This window comes from Lithobates pipiens, unplaced genomic scaffold (genome assembly GCF_037356315.1).
Source record: "Lithobates pipiens isolate NorthernLeopardFrog02 unplaced genomic scaffold, aLitPip1_a1.2 Scaffold_25, whole genome shotgun sequence".
Lineage (NCBI taxonomy): Eukaryota > Metazoa > Chordata > Amphibia > Anura > Ranidae > Lithobates > Lithobates pipiens.
The window spans coordinates 61019354-61043769 of NW_027507787.1; the positions used below are offsets into that span (position 1 = coordinate 61019354).

General features: G+C 44.0%; 1 protein-coding gene and 1 long non-coding RNA gene across 2 annotated transcripts in view; one reads left to right on the top strand and one right to left on the bottom strand.

Moving 5' to 3' along the window:
- Positions 1-1034: 1034 nt before the first annotated feature.
- On the top strand, positions 1035-1511 carry LOC143929880 (uncharacterized). The gene is made up of 2 exons (XR_013262620.1): positions 1035-1121; positions 1219-1511. It is a non-coding gene; the product is annotated as an uncharacterized LOC143929880 (long non-coding RNA).
- Positions 1512-22153: 20642 nt separating this feature from the next.
- Positions 22154-24416, bottom strand: part of LOC143930304 (neurotrypsin-like) — a 67754-nt gene continuing 65491 nt past the window's right edge. Inside the window, exon 16 of the mRNA XM_077454539.1 lies at positions 22154-22289. Within this exon, the coding sequence (XP_077310665.1) occupies positions 22224-22289 (66 nt within the window). The 3' untranslated portion in view covers positions 22154-22223. The remainder of the gene's footprint in view (positions 22290-24416) is intronic.

Consider the following 24416-nt stretch of genomic DNA (forward strand, 5'->3'; position numbering starts at 1 on the left):
CACCAGATCTAAAAAGAGGTACCGGGGTGACGGCTGCAGCTGCTTATCACCCCGGTACAACCACTTCCTCAAAGCGCTGTACAGATACATTGTTTTGTGGGAAGTGGTATGCTACAGGACTTATTTGGGCTTTAATTTTTTTTTTTTATTCCCTTGCACAGTGTGACATTTATTGGCTGAGAACAATCAGCTAATCTCTCAGCCAGAGAATGGACGGCAGAGGATTGTCACCCGGCTTCGGGAGCACAGCAGAAGCCAGATGTCATAAATCTGACTTCATAACAAAAAGGAGCAAGTCCCAGATAAGAGGAAAAATCATTGCTAAATTGTGCTTTGACAGCCCCTCCTCTTTTATTTCTTAATCCCATTCTTACATCAGTTTCCTCAGTCCCCTGGCATATCACAATCCCCCTTCACATCACAGTTTACAGTAGTGTTCTGAACCTCCGTTCACAATGGTATCTTAATCTTCTCCGCCACCTTCATAGCACCTCCCCACAGCTTTGTCCATTGCCCTCCTTCACATCACAGCCCCCTGCAACTCTGGCTCCCTTCACATTACACAGCCTCCTGCATCTCTGCCAGTTTCCCATCTTAACCTCCCAGCTCTGCCCCTGTCAGAATACAGCCTCCACAGCTCTGCCCCTTGCTACCTTATTTGGTCTCACAGAGTTGGAGACACAGTGGGAGACACAGCAGCACTGAATAGTGGGTAGGAGCGGGAGGTGCTGAAGTTAACCAGCAGGTGATTGGTTGCTAGCAACCAATCGCCTGCTGGTTAACTTGGAAAGTTATCTTGAAAAGCTCCGTTCTTGCCCAATATTCAGAGCTGCTGTGTCTCCCGCTGTGTCTCTGGCTCGGTGTGCAGAACGGCACATAAATGGCTGGACTGTGGCGGTTGGCACAGTGTCTCGGTATGCATTTAGCCCACAGTCCGCCATTTAGTGATGTCTGCTTTAAATGTTAAATAGATGTTTGTTATTATGTTTATTTATTATTATGTTTGCTTTGTGTTTATGTTAGGTACTCACCATTGCCAGAATATTGAGGGCAGGAACTTGGAGCTGATCCTTCCACAGATGACGTTGCTCGATCTGCAAAACATGAATGTAAAGTAAAACGTAAGTCTTACATGCGTAGTCATAAAAAAAAAAAATAGTGAGCTGGAAACAACATATAACTGCAATATATAATGATATATTTTATTTTACTCACCAGCTCTCTGATGCTCGGCTGGACCCTTTCTGCTGACTCCAGGGACATCCTCGTCTGCAAGCAGGCCATCTCTCAGCTCTGCCTCCCACTGTCTGAAGACCACAGCCTTTCCTCCAGTAGACTGGGCCAGAAGATGCTTCTCTATCTTTTTATTAACTGACGCCCGACAATCATAAAACCTGCAAATGAAAAAAATAAGATACAGTATAGTTAATACACGTTACAACAATATTATTTTTATTTTACATGTTACTTTTCTGTGTCTGTGCCAAATAAATATTTGTGTTACGTTCAAATCAGTTTATTGACTATATATTGACTATATTGTGTATTTTTCACATATATGTGGTGTGTTCTAAGAGTGATATAATATTTGAATAATTACCTGTGCCTGACACCAGAGGTGGCCCTGCGAACCTTGGAGACTGCATTCACTGAGTCCCGGACTCGTTCCCAGGCTGCTCTCTTCGCCGACGTTGAGACATTTAGGCTGAAGAGTCTCAGTTTGTCTCTGTTCACTGCAGCAACCAATGTAGAATTCTCCTCTGGGGTAAATACGGGCCCCCTTGATCTTCCCTGTCTCTTAGTTCGCTGGTGATGCTGCAGGTCGGCGTCAGAAATCTCTTCTGATGTAGGGGTGGACACTTGCCTCTTTTTTTGGACATGCACCCGCTCCACTCCACCTCCATGGGCATGCTCTCTTCTATGCCTTGGCTCCACTCCACTCCTCCGTTCACCTCCACTCTTCCTCTCCCCTTCACGCCTCTCCTCTCCTCCAATCCTCCTCTCCCCTCCCTGCCTCCTCTCCCCTCTACGCTTCCTTTTCTCTACTCTCCCCTCCACACCTCCTCTCCCCTCCTCTTCCCTCCACGCCTCCTCTTCTCTCCTCAACCCCCCACTGATCCTCCTCTCACCTCCACTCCTCTCCCTTCCACGCCTCCGCTCCCCTCCACGCCCCTCCACGCCCCTCCTCCCCTACACTCCTCCTCTCCCCTCCATGCCTCTCCTCCGCTACACTCCTCCTCTCCCCTGAGTCCCCTCCACTCCTCCACTCCCCTCCACGCCCCCCCTCCCCTACACTCCTCCTCTCCCCTCCATGCTTCTCCTCCACTACACTCCTCCTCTCCCCTGAGTCCTCTCCTCCACTCCTCCACTCCCCTCCACGCCCCCCCTCCCCTACACTCCTCCTCTCCCCTCTATGCCTCTCCTCCACTACACTCCTCCCTTCCCCTGAGTCCTCTCCTCCACTCCTCCGCTCCCCTCCACTCTCACTCACACCAACAACTCTCATACCAACACCAACATTCTCACTCACAAGTCTCACACGTCCATTCTCACTCCCAGACATTCTAATTTCACCAAAACACACAAAAACAAACACAAAACTCTCTGCTCTGCTCTCTGCTCTGCTCTCTGCTCTGCTCTCTGCTCCTTCCTCACCACACCACTATACAACCTCTCAAAATGGCATACAGGGGCGGAGACTATAGCCACATGTCAAAAACGAAAGTAAAAAAAAACGAGATTTCGAATAGTTACGAATAACTGTGATGTATTAGAAAAGTACGAATCCATTCGAAGCACGCAGCACCGCAGCGCCACTGTCAGTCTTGTCAGACGTGTAAATTTACGAATAAACGTCAATGAACAGAAAAGGTTACGAATGTACGAATCCATTCGAAGCACGTTAGACAGCGCCATTGTGTGAGAGACACGTAAAATTACAAATCAACAAACAAAAAAAAAAAAAGTAATGAATTTACGAATCCATTCGAAGCACGTTAGGCAGGGCCATTGTAAGAGACTGAAAATTACGAATCAACAAACAAAAGAAAAAGTAGGAGTTGTGTCCAGAATCAACGGAAAAACAACGTACTCTACCAAAAGTACGAATTATAAATCAACTAAATATAAGGCCTTCAGAAATACGACTCATTCCGATTCAACTAAAAACCTTACTTGCGAAAATAAGAATTAGTCCGAGCATCCCGTTTTACGAAATTACGAATAACTACGAATCAACGTTAGGCAGCGCCATTGTAAGAGACTGAAAATTACGAATCAACAAACAAAAAAAAAAGTTACGAAAGTAGGAGTTGTGTCCAGAATCAACGAAAAACAACGTTCTCTACCGAAAGTACGAATTATAAAACAACTAAATATACGGCCGACTCATTCCGATTCAACGAAAAACGTTACTTGCGAAAATACGAATTAGTCCGAACACGAAAATCTCGTTTTACGAAATTACGAATGACTACGAATCAACGGGAACGGAAAGAAACGAAACAGAACTAAACGAATTTTTTAGTTGTGCACAAGTCTAATACATATGCATTTATGTTTCATTTGACATTATTAATGGATATTGGGAGATCTTTGGTGACAAACACCCCCATCCTGGCCATGTCTTCCCCCCGTTTGTGCTCTGTTGTGTTGGTTTTTCCTCTGTCTCCTCAGCTCATGAGCCGGAAGCTCATTACTGCTGCCTCTGGGCAGGGCCAGATTAATGTAGGGGCTATTGGAGCTGTAGCTCCAGGCCCCTACCTTAACCACCCAGCGCCCGCCCTATAGCCGAATGACGGCCGTAGAGCAGGCGCTTTCGTCCGGGTAGCCGTCCCTGGACGTCCTAATGTTTACTTCCGCAATGCGCGCCGCCGCGGGCGCGCATCGGGGAAGTTCTGTGTTTGCCGTGTCCTCCGGGGACAGGCAAACACAGATCGCTGTAAACGGCCAATCACAGCGGCCGTTTACAGCGTGATCGGCGTGTCCAATGGGAGATGATCTCATATGTAAACATATGAGATCATCTCTCAGCGCCACTCTCCCTCCTCACACAGACAGAGTGTGAGAGGGGAGAGATGAACGGCTGCAGCGGCAGCCGTTCTGCTTTGATTTGATTTGATTTAAAAAAAAAAAAGTGAAAAAAAAAGTGCCATCCTCCCCCAGTGCCATCCTGCCCCAGTGCCATCCTGCCCCAGTGCCATCCACCCCAGTGCCATCCGCCCCAGTGCCATCCACCCCAGTGCTACCTGCCCCCAGTGCTACCTGCCCCCAGTGCCACCTGCCCCCAGTGCCACCTGTTGTCAGTGCCATTTGTCCCCAGTGCCATCTGTCATCAGTGCCACGTATAAGTGCCATCTGTCATCAGTGCCACGTGTCATCAGTGCCACATAGTGCCATCTGTCATCAGTGCCACATATTAGTGCCATCTGTCATCAGTGCCACGTATCAGTGCCATTTGTCATCAGTGCCACCTGTCAGTGTCACGTGCCATCTGTTGTCAGTGTCACGTGTCATCAATGCCACTTATCAGTGCCATCTTTCATCAGTGTCACGTGTCATCAGTGCCATGTATTAGTGCCATCTGTCATCGGTGGCACGTATTAGTGCCACGTATTAGTGCCATCTGTCATCAGTGCCACATATTAGTGCCACGTGTCTTCAGTGCCACGTATTAGTGCCACGTGTCAGTGCCACGTATAAGTGCCACGTGTCATCAGTGCCACATATTAGTGCCATCTGTCATCAGTGCCACATATTAGTGCCATCTGTCATCAGTGCCACGTGTCATCAGTGCCACTTATAAGTGTCATCATTGCCACGATTGCCTGGTGCTTCAAAAGTGTAATAAATAGTCAACAAGTTAGATGTGTAATTTATGTTCCTAGAACACATGATGGCGCTCCCTGCATGTTGGGCCTCTCTATGTGACCAGGCTGTGAAAAAGTCCCACACATGTGGTATTGTAATACTCAGGAGGAGTAGCAGAATTTTTTGGGGGTGTCATTTGTGGTATACACATGCCATGTGAGAGAAATAACCTATTACAATGACAATTTTGTGGAAAAAAAAAATGAAAAATCTTAATTTTGCAAAGAATTGTGGGAAAAAAATGACAACATCAAAAAGCTCACTATACCTCTTACTAAATACCTTGGAATGTCTACTTTCCAAAAAGGGGTCATTTTGGGGGTATTTGTACTTTCCTGACCTGTTCGGGTCACAAGAAGCGAGATAGGCCACCAGTACATCAGATGTGATCAATTTTGTGCGATTCGCACCACAGCTTGTAGACTCTCTAACTTTCACAAAGACCAAATAATATCCACTAATTTGGGTTATTTTTACCAAAGATATGTAGCAGTATAAATTGTGGCCAAAATTTATGAAGAAAAATTTATAATTTGCATAATTCTGTCACAGAAACAAAGAAATATGTGTTTTTTTTTCAAAATTGTTGGTCTTTTTTAATTTATAGCGCAAAAAATAAAAACCCCAGAGGTGATCAAATACCACCAAAAGAAAGCTCTATTTGTGGGAAAAAAAGGACAAAAAATTAATTTGGGTACAGTGTTGCATGACTGAGTAATTGTCATTCAAAATGTGAGAGCACCGAAAGCTGAAAATTGGTCTGGGCAGGAAGGGTGTTTAAGTGCCCAGTAAGCAAGTGGTTAATATAGGCCCAGCAGGGACAGACTGACTATTTGAATACTGCACTGCATGCTGCATCCTTGTACCTTCTGCAGAAGTGGGAATCTGAAAGTCGGGGGTGATCGGTGTGGTGGGCAATCACAAGCACCATCACCATGACAGCCTCCATCTATGGCTCTCCATGAAGCAGCTGAAAGCCACTCCACCTCCTCTAGAGGGAGATCGGTGCTTGTAATTGCACCTCCCCCATACTGATCACCCCAGACTGTCCATTAGATTCCCCCAGCTCTGAGACCCCATGTGTATGCAGTACTGACACCTTCCACTGCTCCATTCTCCCAAAAAATTATTGTGGGAAAAAAATAAAAAAAATAAAAAAAACTCCAACAAATAATATAAAATGAAGAAAATAATTAAAAAATTTAATAAATAATTTAAAAAATTAAGGGCTCATTCACATGAGTTCTCTTGCACATACAGTGTGAATGAGTGGTTTGTTTAAAATATTTAATTTACTTTAACAAAAAAAAAAAATGTCATTTTATTTATTTCCATGAAAAGGCCCATCAAAATCCTCAGGTGCGGCCTATGATACTCTTAATCCGGCCCTGCCTCTGGGTATTCAGTATTTGGTAGTCTGATCCAGGCCATGGTGAGTATAGGGCCAATGCGTTTTGGACCCTCTTGACTAATTGTCACAATACCATCTCTGTGTTGATACTTATTTGGTTCATTATACCCCCTACAGATATACTACACACGCATCTACCCCTGATAAGGCGAGCATGGTCTTGCAAAACGCATTGGGATAATTTTTTCTGCCTGTATACTTTGCAATTTACATTTTATACCATGATACGTGTAATGAAATTTTTTACTGTATGTATAATTTCAGTGGCTTGGCTATGATTCATGTTTATGTTTGCATGACAATTTTAATACATTTTAAAACTGCATTTACTCTGTCAATTGTTTGCTAACCGCATTCACCTCATTTAAAGTCCCGGGGCGATTTCCTGTTTTTTGTTCCATATGGAGGTGGTTTTCATGTGACACCAGACCTTTTTTCTTTTTTTCTATTGAACGCTTAGGGGGTACATGTGGTTCATAAGACAATTCAGCAGAGAAGGGCATGGAGGAGGAAAAGGGGGTGGACCTTACAGATCTCGCAACATAACCAGATCACTTCACCCAACAGTGGATGCCTCATCTCATAGTTGACTGGTATCAGTGGGTACAATATTTAACATTCAACCCCTCCTTTATTAGAGTCAGTGACAATGACATCAAAAATACCCCTCCCCCCTTTATTGGTATCAGTGACATTGCTATATTAATCTCCTTCCCTGCTGGCAGTGGCAGTGTGTCTGTAGTGTCAGTCGTGTATTAATAACTCCCCTCCCTGTTCATTAGTGTCATTAGGTACAATATTACCCCCTCTTCATCGTTGTCATTGGGTACAAAAATACCCCTCCTTCATTGGTGTCAGAGGGTAAAATATTAACCTCCCTTTATTAGTGTCAGTGGGCACAATAACAACCTTCCTTCAATGGAGTCAGTGGGTACAATAACAACCTTCCTTCAAAGGTGTCAGAGGGTAAAATATTGACTTCCCTTCATAGGTGTTGGTGTCAGCCCCCCCAGCTATCTTATATGAGATACATAACGACTCCCCCGTATGTAATGGGAATGTAGAGAGAGGAAGATGTTTGTAGCCCATATCAGAAAAGAAGTCTAGGCTGACATCTCCGCTCTTTCATAGATACAGTGCAGTAAATAAGCGTTGTCACCATAAGAAATGTGTTACTGGAAGGATCAGCAGATGAAAGTAAAGCGAAAACAGAAAACCAATGCAGCCATCATATCTAGGAACTGTTGTTTTGGTTTTAGATACTGTTTAACCACATGCCGACCAGCCGTCGCTGTGCGCCAGAATGATATGGCTGGGCAAAAAAACGTTATGTAACATCGCTTCGCCCTGTGGCCACTGAACCGATGCAAGTGCCCGGTGGTCTTGATCATCGCCGGGCTCCTGCGATCACCGCTGAGACACGGAGAACCCGGAACTGTGTGTGTAAACTCACAGTTTCCAGTTCTCTGAGGGGAGAAGTGACAGATCGTCTGTTCATATAGAGTATGAACAGCAATCTGTTATCTTCCCTGCACAGTCCCCATTCCCCTTCAGTTAGAACACAAACTAGGACACACTTAACCCCTTCACTGCCCCCTAGTGTTAACTCCTTCACTGCCAGTGACATTTTTACAGTAATCAATGCATTTTTAATCGCACTGATCGCTGAATTAATGCCAATGGACCCAAAAATTTGTCAAATTTGTCCGACGTGTCCACCATAATGTCGCAGTCACAATAAAAATCGCAGATCACCACCATTACTAGTAAAAAAAAAAAATTATATAAATCTATCCCCTATTTTGTAGATGCTATATAACTTTTGTGCAAACCAATCAATATACGTTTATTGCAATTTATTTTCCAAAAATATGTAGAAGAATATGTAGCGGCCTAAACTGAGGAAAAAAATATTTTTTTTATATATTTTTGCGGGATATTTATTATAGCAAAAAGTAAAAAATAATGCATTTTTTTCAAAATTGTTGCTCTTTTTTTGTTTATAGCGCAAAAAATAAAAACCGTAGAGGTGATCAAATACCACCAAAAGAAAGCTATATTTGTGGGAAAAAAAGGGCGCCAATTTCGTTTGGATGCAACATCGCACAACCAAAGTGACGCAGTGCCAATTCGCAAAAAGTGCTCTGGTCAGGAAGGGGGAAGAATCTTCCAGGGCTGAAGCGGTTAAACATTGAAACATTTTTTTTTTCTTTATAATTCAAACTTTATTAAACGTTTTCTTAATTATTACAATTTTCATTTGTATTCACATTACAAGGAGAGACAGAGGAAAGATAATAATATCCTCTCCCCCCCCCCCCCCCCATATATTGGTTCTAGAGGTTGGCTCCTTCAACACTCCCTAACTCTGCCTTTTCCATGGGTTATCAGAGATGGAAATCGGTGGGAGGGAAAGGATGAGAGAGAGAAAAAACAAAAAACAAAAAAAAAACTTAAAGGGGTTGTAAAGGTTCGTTTTTTATTTTCTAAATAGGTTCCTTTAAGCTAGTGCATTGTTGGTTCACTTACCTTTTCCTTCGATTTCCCTTATAAATGTTTTTTTTCTTTGTTTTCTTTGTCTGAATTTCTCACTTCCTGTTCCTCCTCAGTAAGCTGTTCAGTAAGCTGTTCTGGCTGACTAAACACCAGCTCGGATAATGGTGAGAAGTTTACTGAGGAGAAACAGGAAGTGAGATTTTCAGACAAAGAAAAAAAACATTTAGAAGGGAAATCGAAGGAAAAGGTAAGTGAACCAACAATGCACTAGCTTAGAGGAACCTATGTAGAAAATAAAAAACAAACCTTTACAACCCCTTTAATAAAAAATATAAAAGAATAAAATATATCTCTCTTCTCTTTAACCCCCCTGACGGTATTCCCGAGTCTGGCTCGTTGTGGAATTTTTATACCAAAAACGGTAACCCCGAGCCAGACTCGGGACCGCATCGCTGGATCCAGGAGGACATTTACTTACCTTCTCCCTCGGATCCAGCGATGTCCCCCTGCTGTACGAGCGAGCCGTGTCTTGCTCGATCTATCACGGAGTCGATCTCCGTGCCCTGCGAGCGTTGCGACACACAGGGATGGAGATCGGCGCCAAATTCAAAAAGTGAAACACACACTATACATACAGTATAATGTAATCTTACAGATTACATTGCTGTATGTAAATATTTCACCTCCCCTTTGTCCCTAGTGGTCTGCCCAGTGTCCTGCATGCAGTTTTATATAATAAAAACTGTTCTTTATGCCTGGAAACTGGAGATTGCCCATAGCAACCAGAACTGTCCCTTTACATCAAAAATGGTTTTAGACCAGCTAGAAAATAGCGATAATAAATTGTAATCACTCGCAGAATTGAGGGATAGCGATTTGTGGGGAGATCCGTCATCAAATACTGAAAAGTAATGACAGTGACAGTTCTGCAACTCAGCAAATTTCTGTGTTTTTGATTTGATTACATTATTGAATAATTTTTATTATTGTTATATTATTATTTGGTACAATTATTTATAATTATTTATTATATTATAATTTATGATTTCATTTTTCAAACTTTATCATACCTGGGATGTCTGCTAGACTCTGGTTTGGACAGATTTAAGAGAGTTATTCCTAAGAATTACAGGACTACAAAATAAAACGCCAAATTTTCATGGAAAATAATTGTACCGCTTTTAGCACCTAAAATCCGAAATAATCATACCGCTAGGGAGGTTAATTGTGTTATCTGTGCTCATACTTATAATAAATATTCAACAAAAAAAACAAAAAAAACAGGAACTTTCTTTTAATTGTGTAATCTGTGCTCGTGTCTTACTTATAATAAATATTCCCACACAAAAAAAAAAAAAGAAAAACTCTCTTCTTATTGTGTTATCTGTGCTTGTGTCTTACTTATAATGTATAAATATTCAAAAATACTTCCTTCCCCTCCCCATTTATATTCTTCTTTAATTGTGCCTTCTGTGCTCGTGTCTTTCTTTGTAGTCTTATAAGTACGTGTTCAAGGAGAAGAATAATAAAAAATTTTTAAAAAAATATTAATAAAATAAAATAAAAACACTTCTTTACTTTTCTTATAATAATTTCCTTCTCTCTCCCCCCCCCCTCATCAGGGCTGATAAAATATCTTTTAATTCGTACTTTAATTGTCGGTGGAGCCATCCCCTGTCACCATCCCATGTCATGTAATACTACTTTATATTATCTATTATTACCAAAATATATTACAATTTAAAAAAAAAAAAAAAAAAAGCATGCTGTGGTTCTTCCTTCCTTTCTTTTACTTTCAGATTTCTCTTTAAACTCTATTCCTTTGTTTTGCAATGATTTCTCTTTCTATCTCTTGAGCATATTTCCCCCAATCTTCCCATATTTTCTCAAATTTATCCTGTTTATTTCTAGTTCTGTAGATCCATCTTTCCGCCTCTCTGATTCCATCTACCTCTTTTTTCCATTCTCCTAATGTTGGGCTTATAGCCAGTTTCCATTTTCTAGGTATTAACTTCTTCGCTGCATTTAGTAAATTTTAACGGCTAATATGCAAGATACTGTCCTAAAAAGGGTTTGGGGACCTGGCTCCTGCCCCAGGGGACATGGGTCAATGCCTAAAATGTTTTTAAAAATGGCCGTTTTGGCGGGAGCACTGATTTTAATGACAATTAAAGTGAAAAAAAAAGTGAAATATTCCTTTAAATATGGTGCCTGAGGGGTGTCTGTAGTATGCCTGTGAAGTGCCACGTGTTTCCTGTGTTTAGAACAGTCCATGCACAAAATTACATTAAACGGAAATAACATAATTTAAAACTGCTTGCGGTTTTAATGTTATATCTAGTTCCTGCAATATGGTTGAAAATCATTGAGAAAAATGGCATGGGTAGCCCTCCCTGCCCATTACCAGCCCCTTTGGGTCTTGTACGCATATTAAGGGGAACCCCGTACCCATATTAAAAAAAGGAAATGCGTGTGGCCCCCAGGCCCTATATACTCAGAACAGCAGTATACAGGCGGTGCAAACAAGACAGGGACTGTGTAGGTTTGTTGTGTTAAGTTGAATCTGTTTGTAATTTTCAACTGGTACATTTTTAAAGTGTAGCTCCAGTCAAAAAAACTATTTTTAAGCTTTTTGGAAAACATAGGGAAGGGTTATCACCCCTGTATAATTTGTTTTGTCGTCCATCTTTTTTCATCTCACTTGCTGTTGTTTCCTTCCGTTTGCAAGTAGGAGATGTTTGTAAGTTGGATGTTTGAAAGTAGGGGCCTGCCCTATATGCTCTGCAGAAATGGCGGAACAAGGTGTTGGTTTTGCCACAACATTGTAAGCCCTCAAAGTGACTCTTGGTGGGCGCTGGAGCGCCCTGCTGTGAACGATTATATCAAGAATTGTAATTACATGCCATTGTTGAACAGTGGTAGAAAAATTGACCTTTGGTGGTTGTGGTGCTGGTGCCACAACACTATAAGTCCTCACAGTTACTCTGGGTGGGCACAGGAACGGGCCCTCCTGTGAAATATTATATCAAGAATTGTAATTACATGTCCCTGTTAAACAGGGGCAGAAAAATTGGGCCTTAGGCACTGGTGCTGGTGCCAAGACACTGCAACCTTTCCCATATACTCTAGTTTTATTGCAGGAATTATCCCTGCTGCAAAGCATTGCATCAAAAATTGTAATTAAACGCCCCTGTTAAACAGGGGCAGAAAAATTGGGCCTTAGGCACTGGTGCTGGTGCCACGACACTGCAACCTTTCCCATATACTCTAGTTTTATTGCAGGAATTATCCCTGCTGCAAAGCATTGCATCAAAAATTGTAATTAAACGCCCCTGTTAAACAGGGGCAGAAAAATTGGGCCTTAGGCACTGGTGCTGGTGCCACGACACTGCAACCTCTCCCATATACTCTATTTTTATTGCAGGAATTAGCCCTGCTGCAAAGCATTGCATCAAAAATTGTAATTAAACGCCCCTGTTAAACAGGGGCAGAAAAATTGGGCTGATGGCATCACCCAGAATCAGAAATGTTCTTCCAACATATCAGCGGAGGAGGAAGAGGATAGACAATCAACATAACAGGACAGTCACTCAGCATCAGCATAGGCAGTCTTGAAGGGATGTGATATTTCAAAAAAAAAATATTCGGTTACATCAGCTTCAGGTGCTTGGTAGCTGTGGGTGATCCAAGACTGATTCATCTTGATGAAGGTCAGTCGATCAACTGATTCAGTGGACAGGCGCACCCTGTGATCGGTAACAAAGCCACCAGCAGCACTGAAGGTGCGTTCCGAAAGAACGCTGGATGCAGGACAGGCCAGTAGCTCAATTGCATACTGTGCAAGCTCTGGCCAGTGATCCATCCTCAAGACCCAGTAAGCCAGAGGATTTTCGGTGGGAAAGGTGTCCAAGTCTGACCTTGCCCCTAGGTATTCCTGCACCATGTAAATCAGACGCTGGCGATGGTTGCTGGAACCGATCATACCTTGGGGCTGCGGACTAAAAAATTGTCTAAAAGCATCAGTCAGACGGCCACCTTCTCCACCGCTCCTTCTGACGATGCCCCAGCAACACGTTGTCCAGGACCAGGAGTTTGTAACCTCCCAGTCTCTGGGAACGCGTTGCACAGACCTTTCTGCAAGGCCTCCCGGAGATGTCTCATCCTCTGCTCCCTCTGCGATGGCAAGATAAGGTCGGAAACCTTACCCTTGTACCGTGGATCAAGGAGAGTGGCCAGCCAGTAATGATCCCTCTCCTTGATCCGAAGAATACGAGGATTGCAGGATCAGGGAGGCCATGCAGCGTAGGTTAGCTGAGGCATTCGGTCCGGAGTCCTCTGGGTCACTAAGGGCAACATGATCTGCAGCTACCTCCTCCCAGCCACGTACAAGTCCACGTGTTTCTTGGGACTGTAAATCATCCCTACAAGACTGCTGCTGCTGATGCTGAGTGCCAGCCTCCACCTCCATGCTGACACAATCATCCTCCTCCTCTTCTTCCTCCTCCTTATCCTCTTCCTGTGTGATGGATGGCACAGCAGGAACACTGTCTGGATAAAGGGGGCCTTGAGAGGCAAGGAAGTCCTCCTCTTCCTGCCTCTGTTCTGCCTCAAGTGCCCTGTCCATTATTCCACGCAGCGTATGCTCCAAGAGGTGGACAAGAGGTACAGTGTCACTGATGCATGCACTGTCACTGCTCACCATCCTTGTGGCCTCCTCAAACGGTGACAGGACAGTGCATGCATCCCTGATCATGCCCCACTGGCGTGGTGAGAAAAAACCGAGCTCCCCTGACCCTGTCCTGGTGCCGTAGTCGCACAGGTACTCATTGATGGCCCTCTGCTGCATGTGCAGCCGCTGCAGCATGGCCAACGTTGAGTTCCACCTGGTGGGCATGTCACATATAAGGCGGTTCTTGGGCAGGTTCAACTCCTTTTGGAGCTCAGCCAGCCGAGCACAGGCATTAAATGATTGGCGGAAGTGCACACAGACTTTCCTGGCCTGCTTCAGGACATCCTGTAAGCCGGGGTACCTGCCCAAGAACCGCTGCACCACCAGGTTAAGGACGTGAGCTACACAGGGCACATGGGTCAGTTGTCCCTGTCGGAGGGCGGAGAGGAGGTTGGTGCCATTGTCGCAAACCACCATTCCTGGCTTAAGCTGGCGTGGCATCAACCACCTCTCGGCCTGCCCCTGCAGAGCTAACAAAACATCCGCCCCAGTGTGGCTCCTGTCCCCCAAACAAACCACGCAAGCACGGCATGGCATCTTTTTGCCTGCGTACTTGCGTAGCCCCTGGAACGCCTACGGAGCACCGCTGGTTCTGAGGACAGAGCACTGGAAGAGGCCATGGAGGAAGAAGAAGAGGAGGGGGTGGAGGAGAGAGGTGTGTCACAACCAATAGTAGCATTTTGGAGGCGTGGTGGCGGAACAACCTCCAACACTACTGCACCTTGTCCTGCATCCTTCCCAGCTGCCAGATGAGTGACCCAATGGGCCGTGAAAGACAGGTAACGTCCCTGTCCATGCCTGCTGGACCATGAGTCAGCGGTAATATGCACCTTACCGCTGACCGCCCTGTCCAGCGAGGCAAGGACATTGCCTTCCACATGCCGGTAGAGAGCCGTAATCGCCTTCCGTGAGAAAAAGTGGCGTTTGGGGACCTGCCACTGAGGAACCGCACATTGTAAAAACTCACGGAAGGGGGCCGAGTCTACCAACTGAAAAGGCAGCAGTTGAAGTGCTAGCAATTTAGCCAAGCTAGCATTCAACTGCTGGGCATGTGGATGGCTGGGAGTGAACTTCTTTTGCCGGTCCAGCAGCTGGGGCAGGGACATTTGCCTGCTATAATCGGACGTGGATGTACTGCTAGCAGAGTGCCCGGAAGCACTTGGCTGTGACACACCTAATTCTACACCTTCATTCCTCTCAGAGCAGGTTTCAGAGAGGACTGAAGGTCTAGGGGGGTTGGAGATGCCAGCTGATGATGAGCAAGGAGAGGTCCTCTTTGTTCTTTGGTGTGGGTCTTTGAGGTACGCTTGCCAACGAGCTGCATGGCAGGTCAACATATGTCTGGTCAAGCATGTGGTGCCCAAGCGGCTGATGTTTTGGGCACGCAAGATACACTTGAGACATATGTTGCAAATAGCAGCGGTGCGATCTGATGCACTCGTCTCAAAAAAGGCCCACACCAAAGAACTTTTAGAATAACGCGCAGAGGCAGCGCCCTGCACAGGTGGAGCTCTGCGGTGTGATTCAGTCGGTGTGCTGCCCCTAAGCTGGCCCCCAGAGGGCATCCTGCCTCGTTGGACATGTGCCTCCTCCTCCTCCTCCTCTCTCCTACCAGGCACCCACGTGGAGTCAGTGCCCTCATCATCCCCTCCCTCTTCATCGCTGTAGCAAACCTGACAATATGCTGCAGCTTGTGCAACATGACTGCCAGATTGCTGTCCTTCTTGAGCATCCCCTCTCTCTGCATTCACGCTACTGCCTTCCTCTAGCTGAGTGTCATCATCAGAGCCTACAAAACACTGGGCATCCTCCTGGAGCATGTACCCAACACTGTGCTCAAAGAGTTCAGGAGACTCCTCAGGGGGACGTGGTGGGTCTAGGGAAAGAGTCACTGATGATGACATTGAGAGGAGGGAAGACGATGCGTTGGCAGCTGCTTTGCTAGTACCCTGAGACTGGGTGAGAGAGGATGAGGAGGATGAAGAGGGCTTGGTCATCCACTCTACCAAGTAGTTGGCATGTTACGGTTCAACATGTCCAGCTGCCGAAAAGAAGGACAAGTGTGTCCCATGGCCACGTGCTGATGACAATGCACCGCGTCCACGACCAGCACTGTTGTCTCTAGACACAGAGCCTGCTTGCCCTCTTTTATCGGCTCGCGCCTGTCTGCCTCTCCTTGCTGGCCTTCCAGACATGGTAATGGCCTGAAGGGAGTTGGGTAAAACAGCAGTTGGGTAGTGTATATTGTGCTGGAGGCACACAACACCCACTAACTCCTGCAGATGCCTTTATTATAGAACACCAGAGATAAAGGGGTATACTGTAATGGAGTCACACAACACCCACTAAGCCCTGCAGATGGCTCTATTAGAGAACAGCAATAAAGGGTAGATACAGGTGTATATTGTGCTGGAGGCACCAAACACCCACTAACTCCTGCAGATGCCTTTATTATAGAACACCAGAGATAAAGGGGTATATACAGATGTATACTGTGCTGTGCTGGAGGCACACACAACTTCCAATAACTCCTGCAGATGGCAAGTGGGCCCAAATAGAGAAGAGCTATGTAGGTGGATATAGCGGTGTGTACTGGGTACAGAGCACGCAGACAGCACGCACAAGCTCCTAACACTACTGACTGCAAGCTCTATTATAAAAGATAGATCACTAGCTATATAGGTGAGGTGAATATAGCGGTGTATACTGCGGTCAGGGCACGCAGACAACAACCACTACAGAAGAGCAAGATCGAAAATTGGCCGATAACGATCGGTGTATACTGTGTTGAAGGTACACAGAACACCCACTAACTGCTTCAGACGCCAACACACTACACAAGGCTGCCGCGCTGGCGGCCTTCTATAGTGTGGGGCATGTACTACACAGCCTGAGCTATGATTGGCCACAGGCATCCTGCCTGTGGCCAATCATGGCTCTCCTCGCTGCTGGCGCTGTGATTGGCCAAGCATGCGGGGTCACAGTGCATGCTTGGCCAATCATGAGCCAGCAATGCACTGCGATGACGCAGTGCATTGTGGGCCGTGAGCGATGGATACCCTCCCAAGGGTGCCAGAGGGGATATGCTTGTAGCATATTTACCTGTTTTATTAATTCTATCCCATACTGCCAGTGTATTCTGTGTTAGGGGAGATGTCGTTGACCAGTATCCATGGTGCTCCCGCTAGATCTCTTCCTGCCATGTCTTTCTCCATTGTCACCCATATTTTATTATTGGAATCGTGGCACCAATTTAATATTCGGACCAGCGTCATCGCTCTGTAATATTGCACTACATCTGGTAATCCCCCCCCTCCTTTACTTTTTACATAGGATTTTATGGGCTATTCTTGCTCTTCAATTTTTCCATATAAAGGATATAAACACTTTACGGACCTTTTTAAAGAATTTCTGGGGAAGCGGGATGGGTACTGTATACAGCATAAATAGTAATCTAGGTATTATATTCATTTTGAGGGTATTTACTCTCCCAAACAATGTTAATGTCTGTCCTTTCCATCTCTGCAGGTCCTCTTCTATTTTGACTAATAAAGGGTTATAATTTTGTTCATACAGTACTTTTGCATCTGCTGAAATATGCACTCCAAAGTATGGCAAGGACCTCTTATTCCATACAAATTATAACTTTTTTGTATATCTATAGCTAGTGATGATGGTACATGAATAGGTAATAATATTGATTTTTCTATATTGATTTTAAAATTTGATATTCCTCCATATCTCTTCACCTCCTTTATCACTTCTTTTAAAGATTCTTGGGGGTTTGATAGAAAAAACGCTAAGTCATCAGCATATGCTGAGACTTTATATTCTTTCGTTCCAATTCTTATTCCCTTTATCTCCTTGTTTTCCCTTATTCTACATAGGAATGGTTCTAGCACTAATACAAATAGTATGGGGGACAATGGACAGCCCTGCCTTGTACTGTTCCTTATTTCAAATCCCCCCTGACAGGACTCCATTTACTTTTACTCTTACCTTCGGTCCTGCATAAAGTGCTGTGATCCACCCCATCATCCGCTCCCCCAGACCTATTCCCCTTAACACCTCTATCATAGATGTCCAGTTTACTCTATCGAATGTCTTTTCAGCGTCCATCGATAGGACTACTCTTGGGCTCTTGTTAGGTCCGCTCTGCATCCAATATAACGTATGGAGGGCTTTTATTTAAAAAAACACAAAAGACTTTAGGAAGTTTCTGATATCTTTAATTGCATGAGCATGAGATCCTCTTAAAAAAATGACATAATTGCACTTATTTAGCAGACATGAGCTTGCAGTTGATCCACTATGTGATAAGAAAACATGACAATCCTTAATATACATTTGTTTTGCAGCTCTGTACAAGTAAGCTATAAATTCAAGTTAATATTTACAAAATTCAAAGCATTAAAGTGTTTGTTAAGGCTAAAGGTTTTTTTTTACATTAGTGCATTCTCTGCAGTAAGGTAAAAAAACTTTTTAGGTACAGCTACTCCCCTGCCTCCCTAAATACTAACCTGAGCCAGAATTTCCATCCGCCGCTGTTTCCAAGAGCAGCGACACTGCTCTCTCTCTCCTCACTGAACTCAGTAAGAGTAGCGGGAGCCATTGGCTCCGGTTGCTGTCAATTAAATTCAATAACGAGGGAGTGGGGCTGAGCAGCACTGTGTGTGTTAATAGCCGCACATAGTGCAGCTCGGGATTGAGCCCTCACGAGTGCCTCCATAGTAAGTGACTCAGTCGGAGGGAGGAGCCAGGATCACCGGAAGTGGAGGATTGGGGCTGTTCTGTACAAAACTATTGCACAGAGCACATAAACATAACATGTTTGTAACTTCTTTTTTTTTTAAAGAGATTTTACAATCATCAGTTAATGGAAACTGGATGTGTTTAAGTGTATATGGTGTCTGCTTAAAGTAAACCTGTCCATGGCCTGCTCAGGGCAAAGTAATAGGTTTGGTTTACAGCAGGGAAGGGTAAGGGGCCTATACTTACCTTCCACTTTCTCCCTTGCTACCCTGTTTACCTGCCAGAGAGAAACCTTGCACTTCTAGGTATGGAAGATTTGGTGATTCTCCCCTCCATCACACAATACTGTCTGCATGGCCAACTGCCTGGCTTGGGCATTTCTCACATGGGGTGTGTCATGATGCCTATATATATACTACAATGTTAGTTTGCAACTACAAAGCAAATTGGTGGTGGGATGGGGTGGAGGTCCAGGAGGGCAAAGCATGAAAAGTAGGCAAGTGTTCCTCATCGACCTTGTTATTATGCCCTAAATGTGTAGAAACAATCTACATTAAAGAGACTCTATTACCAAACCATAGAATTGCAGGTAAAAGGCATAAGAAAATCAAGCATTTTAAATGCTCACTTGTAGTGTTTTTTCTTTCTCTTTCCATAAATAACTTATTTACTTGCAATGTGCCTTTGAACTTGCTAGAAGATTTGACAGCTCAAGTAAAAGTCAATTGGCTTGCACAGCGATCTCCATCCCAGCATGTTCCTCTTCTGGCAGAGTCAAAATATTCTCTGTGCTAGCCCAGCTCCTTCACCACTCCCTTTATCTATCCACTTAACCTTTTATGAAGCTACGAGGAGACTAGGAGGGGATACTATAGAGCTGGGTTCCTCGAATGATGGCACTCCATTCGTTCGGGAACTACAATTCCCATCATGCCTAGTCATGTCTGTGAATGTCAGACTTTTTACAATGCCTCATGGGAAGTGTATTTCCGCAACAGCTGGAGGGCCTTAGTTTGAAGATCCAGCAGTAGTCTCAGGCTCTGAGTTCAGGTTATGTTGGCTTCCAATAGCTTAGAAAAAAATGCTGTGTGTTTACATCACAGAGGGCTGGAAGACAGTCAAGAGCTGATCTCCATAGAAAATAGCTGTTGTGAATTTTGAAGGCATATGATGTCTCAAAAACATAGTCCACCTTTTGCCAAAGTTTAATAAATGCATCCACATTAATAAAATAAAGCAAGGGGCATTTTTTATAATTTTGCACAGAAGCTTGAAGAGCATGGCAACCACCATGCAAAGGCTACTGGCAACCATGGCAATGCACAGGCTCCTGGGGACCATGGCAATGCATAGGCTCCTGCATTGTTTAAATCACAGCCCCAGGTTAATATGCATCTTCTGTTATCGGGCTAGAAGAAGTAAATACTAGACTACAATTGCAGTACCAATCACTTGTGCCAGTGTGAAAGAAGAAGACTTTTAATAAAGGAATTGTCAAAAGGTCTCTTGTCATTTTTAACATTTTTTTGTGAAATGGTAGGGGTACCTTTGTACCCCCTAAACCATTTCACACAGGGGGGCGGGATCTGGGGTCACCTTGTTAAAGGGGGCTTCCAGGTTCCGATAAGCCCCCTGCCACAGACCCCCACAACGACAAGGGCAAAGGTTTTGGGATGAGGCCATTTTCCCCATCAGCATGGGGACAAGGTGCTTTGGGGGGGTACCCCCAATGCACCCTCCCAATGTTGAGGGCATGTGGCCTGGTACGGTTCAGGAGGGGGGGGGCGCTCTCTCGTCCTCCCCTCTTTTTCTGTGGCCCGCCAGGTTGCATGCTCGGATAATGGTCTGGTATGGATTTTGAGGGGGACCCCCACGCCATTTTTTTAACATTTTGGCACAGGGTTCCCCTTAAAATCCATACCAAACCTGAATGGCCTGGTATGGATTTTGAGGGGGACCCCCATGCATTTTTTTTCTTTATTTTTTCTTAATTTTGCTTTTTTTTTTCTTAATGCTGTTTTTAACAATGAACTTTTATGTGTATTGCCGGCTCATCCCTAATGCTAACAGTGTGCAAATATCCTTAAAAAAACTCATAAAAGTGAACCAGCATAAAAATAAAAAAAAGTCAAGTTGAGAGCTGCGCCCGTTCAACCTCTGCAAATGCATTTACATTGCTTGACATTTACTAAGATTTTGCCAGTGATTTATCGAGTACTGTCCCCTGTCGAATAGTGTCTGCCCTGTACTGCGCTTGCGCAGTATGGAGGACAAGGAGACACCGAAAGTCTCAGAAGATGAACGGCGCATGCGCACTGAGTCCAGGTTCAAGCCCCACCATCCAAGTGTACATAGAGTTAGAATAAAAAATAGCCGAGCGAAGTGAGGCCGTGCCCGAAGCGTGGCAAGTGAAGCGAGCCCACGAGGGGCCCTCTTACTAAGTGCTACTGTAGCTCCACTTCAACATGGACTCAGTGCGCAGGCGCAGTTCATCTTCAGAGAATTGGTCAATTTAGGCGCTGCACCTGCGCGGTACAGGGTGGACACTATATGATGGGGGGACACTTTTTGGCAGAACAGGCATAGTGAACCAAAGCATCTGAACATGCCTAAATGCCGCTTGCGCATGCGCAGTGCATAAACTGACCTCACGCATTTCTAAGTATACTTGCAGGCGCAGCAGGCTTGTTCAGAAAAAGTTACTTTATCATTCTATTTTGGGCATATTTGTTACTTGGACAGTTATAACTATACTTCCTCACATCACCCACATTACCCCCATAATATTGCCACATCAAGCTTCTTTAAATTTTGAGTTGAAGATGCCATGCGCCATGTCTATATTGGCGCACTGATCACCTCCTCCCATGCGCCGAGCATACTATAATAAATGGGGAATTGTGTTACAGGCGCAAATGTTTTGTGAATACAAAAACGGCCGTTGCACACTGGCGTGCGCCGCAAATCATGACGCAAACCGTTCGTAAATCAGCCCCTATATCTTTATAAAGGGTATACATTAATGGTATTTCTTACTCCCTGTGGCTCCAGGACCCCCAGATTATTAATTGCTTTTGCTTTATAGATACGGTCCCATCATTTTGTCATCTCAAGTATTTATGGTTAATGACATACAGTACTTGACTGCCTCAAATGAGGTCAAGATGACTTCATACTCAGCTGTGTAAGCCTACTGTAACCCTGGTATTTTCTGAGCCCACATTTTGTCATTTCAATAGAACCATTCTTAAAATCAGCTGTCCTCAGGGAACCCCAATCAAGCTCATAAATAAAAAGGTTTTTGATGAGGCATGCAGAAATGCCTTATTTAATAGAAGAGAAATAAACACAGTTTTTATGATAAAAAATAATACAGTGACATTTCTAGCAACTTTGGTTATGAGATTTTTGTCACATTAAGAGATTCACAATAGTTAGTTCCATTTGGTATCAAGACACAATGAGGTTTATTTACTAAAGCTAGAGACTGAAAAATCAGGCTCACTTCTGCATAGAAACCAATCAGCCTCTAGCCTCAGCTTGTTCAATTAAGCTTTGGCAATAAAACCTGGACGCTAATCGGTTTCTTTGCAGACGTGAGCCTAAATTTTCACTCTCACTGTCATTTCATATTTTAAAAACAAGGAAATGTTATTGTGGTAATATAATGCCCACTGAAGTTTGCTCTTCCATAGTACCACACTCTCTTTTTAGGAACTGACAAGCAGAGTTTACCCCATGTCCCATCTTTAGACACAAACAAAAGTACCCCCCCCCCCCCCCCCGGTACTAATGGGACTTTAAAGGCAACTAGTAAGGACACAGAGAAGTATAAAAGTCAAAATTTTATGATACAAAGATAAAAGGTGTATACATCACCAATAAAAGCACAAATAAAGAAAAAACAGGTCACTATGCTGACTGTTGTTGCATTTGTGGTCTTGTCTTCCATGTCACCAATGCGTTTCAGGACAGCGTAGGTCCCTTCATCAGGGTCGTATGTGCATATAAGATCACAAAAGATATTACATTCTAAAAGAGAGCATTGACATTGATCAGAACATATAATGGAGAAAGAAAAGCTATACATTGGGAGTAATGAGAAAAGATATAAACATACCAACAGAATGATCAGCAGAGAATCAATCATAAAGTAAAAAGCTGATTATTACTGTGTCAGAATTGAGAGAGCATTTCTTTCTCTGTCAAATGTTCTGATCAATGTTAATGCTCTCTTTTAGAATGTAATATCTTTTGTGACCTTATATGCACATACGCCCCTGATGAAGGGACCTACGCTCTCCTGAAATGCGTTGGGTACATGGAAGACAAGACCACAAATGCAACAACAGTCAGCATAGTGACCTGTTTTTGTTTATTTGTGCTTTTATTGATGATGTATACACCTTTTATCTTTGTATCATTACATTTTGACATTTTATACTACTTTGTGTCTTTACTAGTTGCCTTTGAAGTCCCATTAGTACCGGGGGGTACTTTTGTTTGTGTCTATCTATTAGGGATGTTGGCAACAACTTATGATTTACCCAGGTGGTCTATTGATTCACGTCCCATCTTTAAGTACTTAGAAGAGAAATACAAAAATGAATAACTATTATCAAAGCTTAAAGTTGAACTCCTGGAATGAGACAAACTCTATGCTTGCGGTAAGCCTCTCCCTGCATTGGGGGGTAAAATGCTCCTTTAGTTTAGGAGTGCATTGATAAGATGCATTATTTACCCTACTCCTGGCTCTGGAAGGCTCTAGAGCTGATAGCAAGCTCCAGACATTGAGCGAACCCTCTGTTTTATCACGCACAGTTCAGGGCTATTAACTTTAATTTGTACATGAGGAGGCAAGCATACAATCATGGCCCAAAGCTGCTTAGAGGGGACGCTGCAGGGGACCAGTCATATAGATTGAGGAAGCCTTGCAGAGCCAAGAGTAAGGTAAGTGATATACCTTTATCCATGCAACCCGAACAAACAATTGACCCTCCTAGTGCAGTTCAGGTTTAAAGTGTTACTAAACCCATAATAAACTGAATCTGTTTATACAGTAAATCATGCATATTTTATTCACTAAGGGGTTAATAATGCACATTGTGTAAAAAGGCTGTTTGATCCTGCCTTCTTTGATCCTCCCTTTATTCCACAGTCCCCAATCCATCTCCTGGTAGTACAGAGCCTTGGGTGCACTCTGCACATGCTCAGTTTAGTGTGTATTGCAAGAGGTCTTTTTTTTTTGGGAGGGTGCATGTGTTCGGCATAGGGCCAATCAGCACTGTCCAGACAGAGGGTCAGGTGTCCTGCAGCCTCTTAGGACAGTCAGAGGAGAATGAAAACTCCTCCTACAAACTTTACCCAGTGCTCGGCTGGCACTGATAGAAGTCGCAAGACTGCTATATACTGCTGATGAGAAAAGGTATTTGTCAGGAGAGGCTTTAGCACAATGCAAATGCAGTTTCAAGGCATACACTTATGCGTATGCGCTGGCCAAGACCGGGCCAAGCAGATGTGCACAGACTATGCGTTTGGGAACCCGAACGCATACCTGTCACCAATCTTGGTGCCAAATTACCTATTTAACCACTTAGTGACCGGCCCAGAGCCAAAAGACGGCTACAGTGAGGTTGTGTTTTTCTGGGAGGGCGTCCACTGCCAATACTCGCCAATACTCTGCCAATACTCTGCAATACATTTTAACAGGAACAAAGATTTATTTTTATTTTTTTACTGAATTTTCTGTCTTTTTTGATTTATAGCGCAAAAAATAAAAAAAACCCAGCAGTGATTAGATACCACCAATAGAAAGCTCTATTTGTGTGAAAAAAAGGACAAAAATGTAATCTAGGTACAGTGTTGCATGACTGAGTAATTGTCATTCAAATTGTGAGAGCACCAAAATCTGAAAATTGGTCTCGTTAGGAAGGGGGTTTAAGTGCCCAGTGGTCAAGTGGTTAAACAGAACTTCTGCACTGGCTAATTTCTGTTTGGTCTACAGCATTTTGTGTGTGTTCCTGATTCCTGTGTTTGACCTCTGATCTTGCCCCAGCTTGTTCCTGACTATTCCTGTCTGCTACCTGCCCTGACCCTGAATTCTGCTTCTGCCTGCTGCTCCTGTTTGATCGTTCCTAAGTCACTGATATTGCTTGTGAC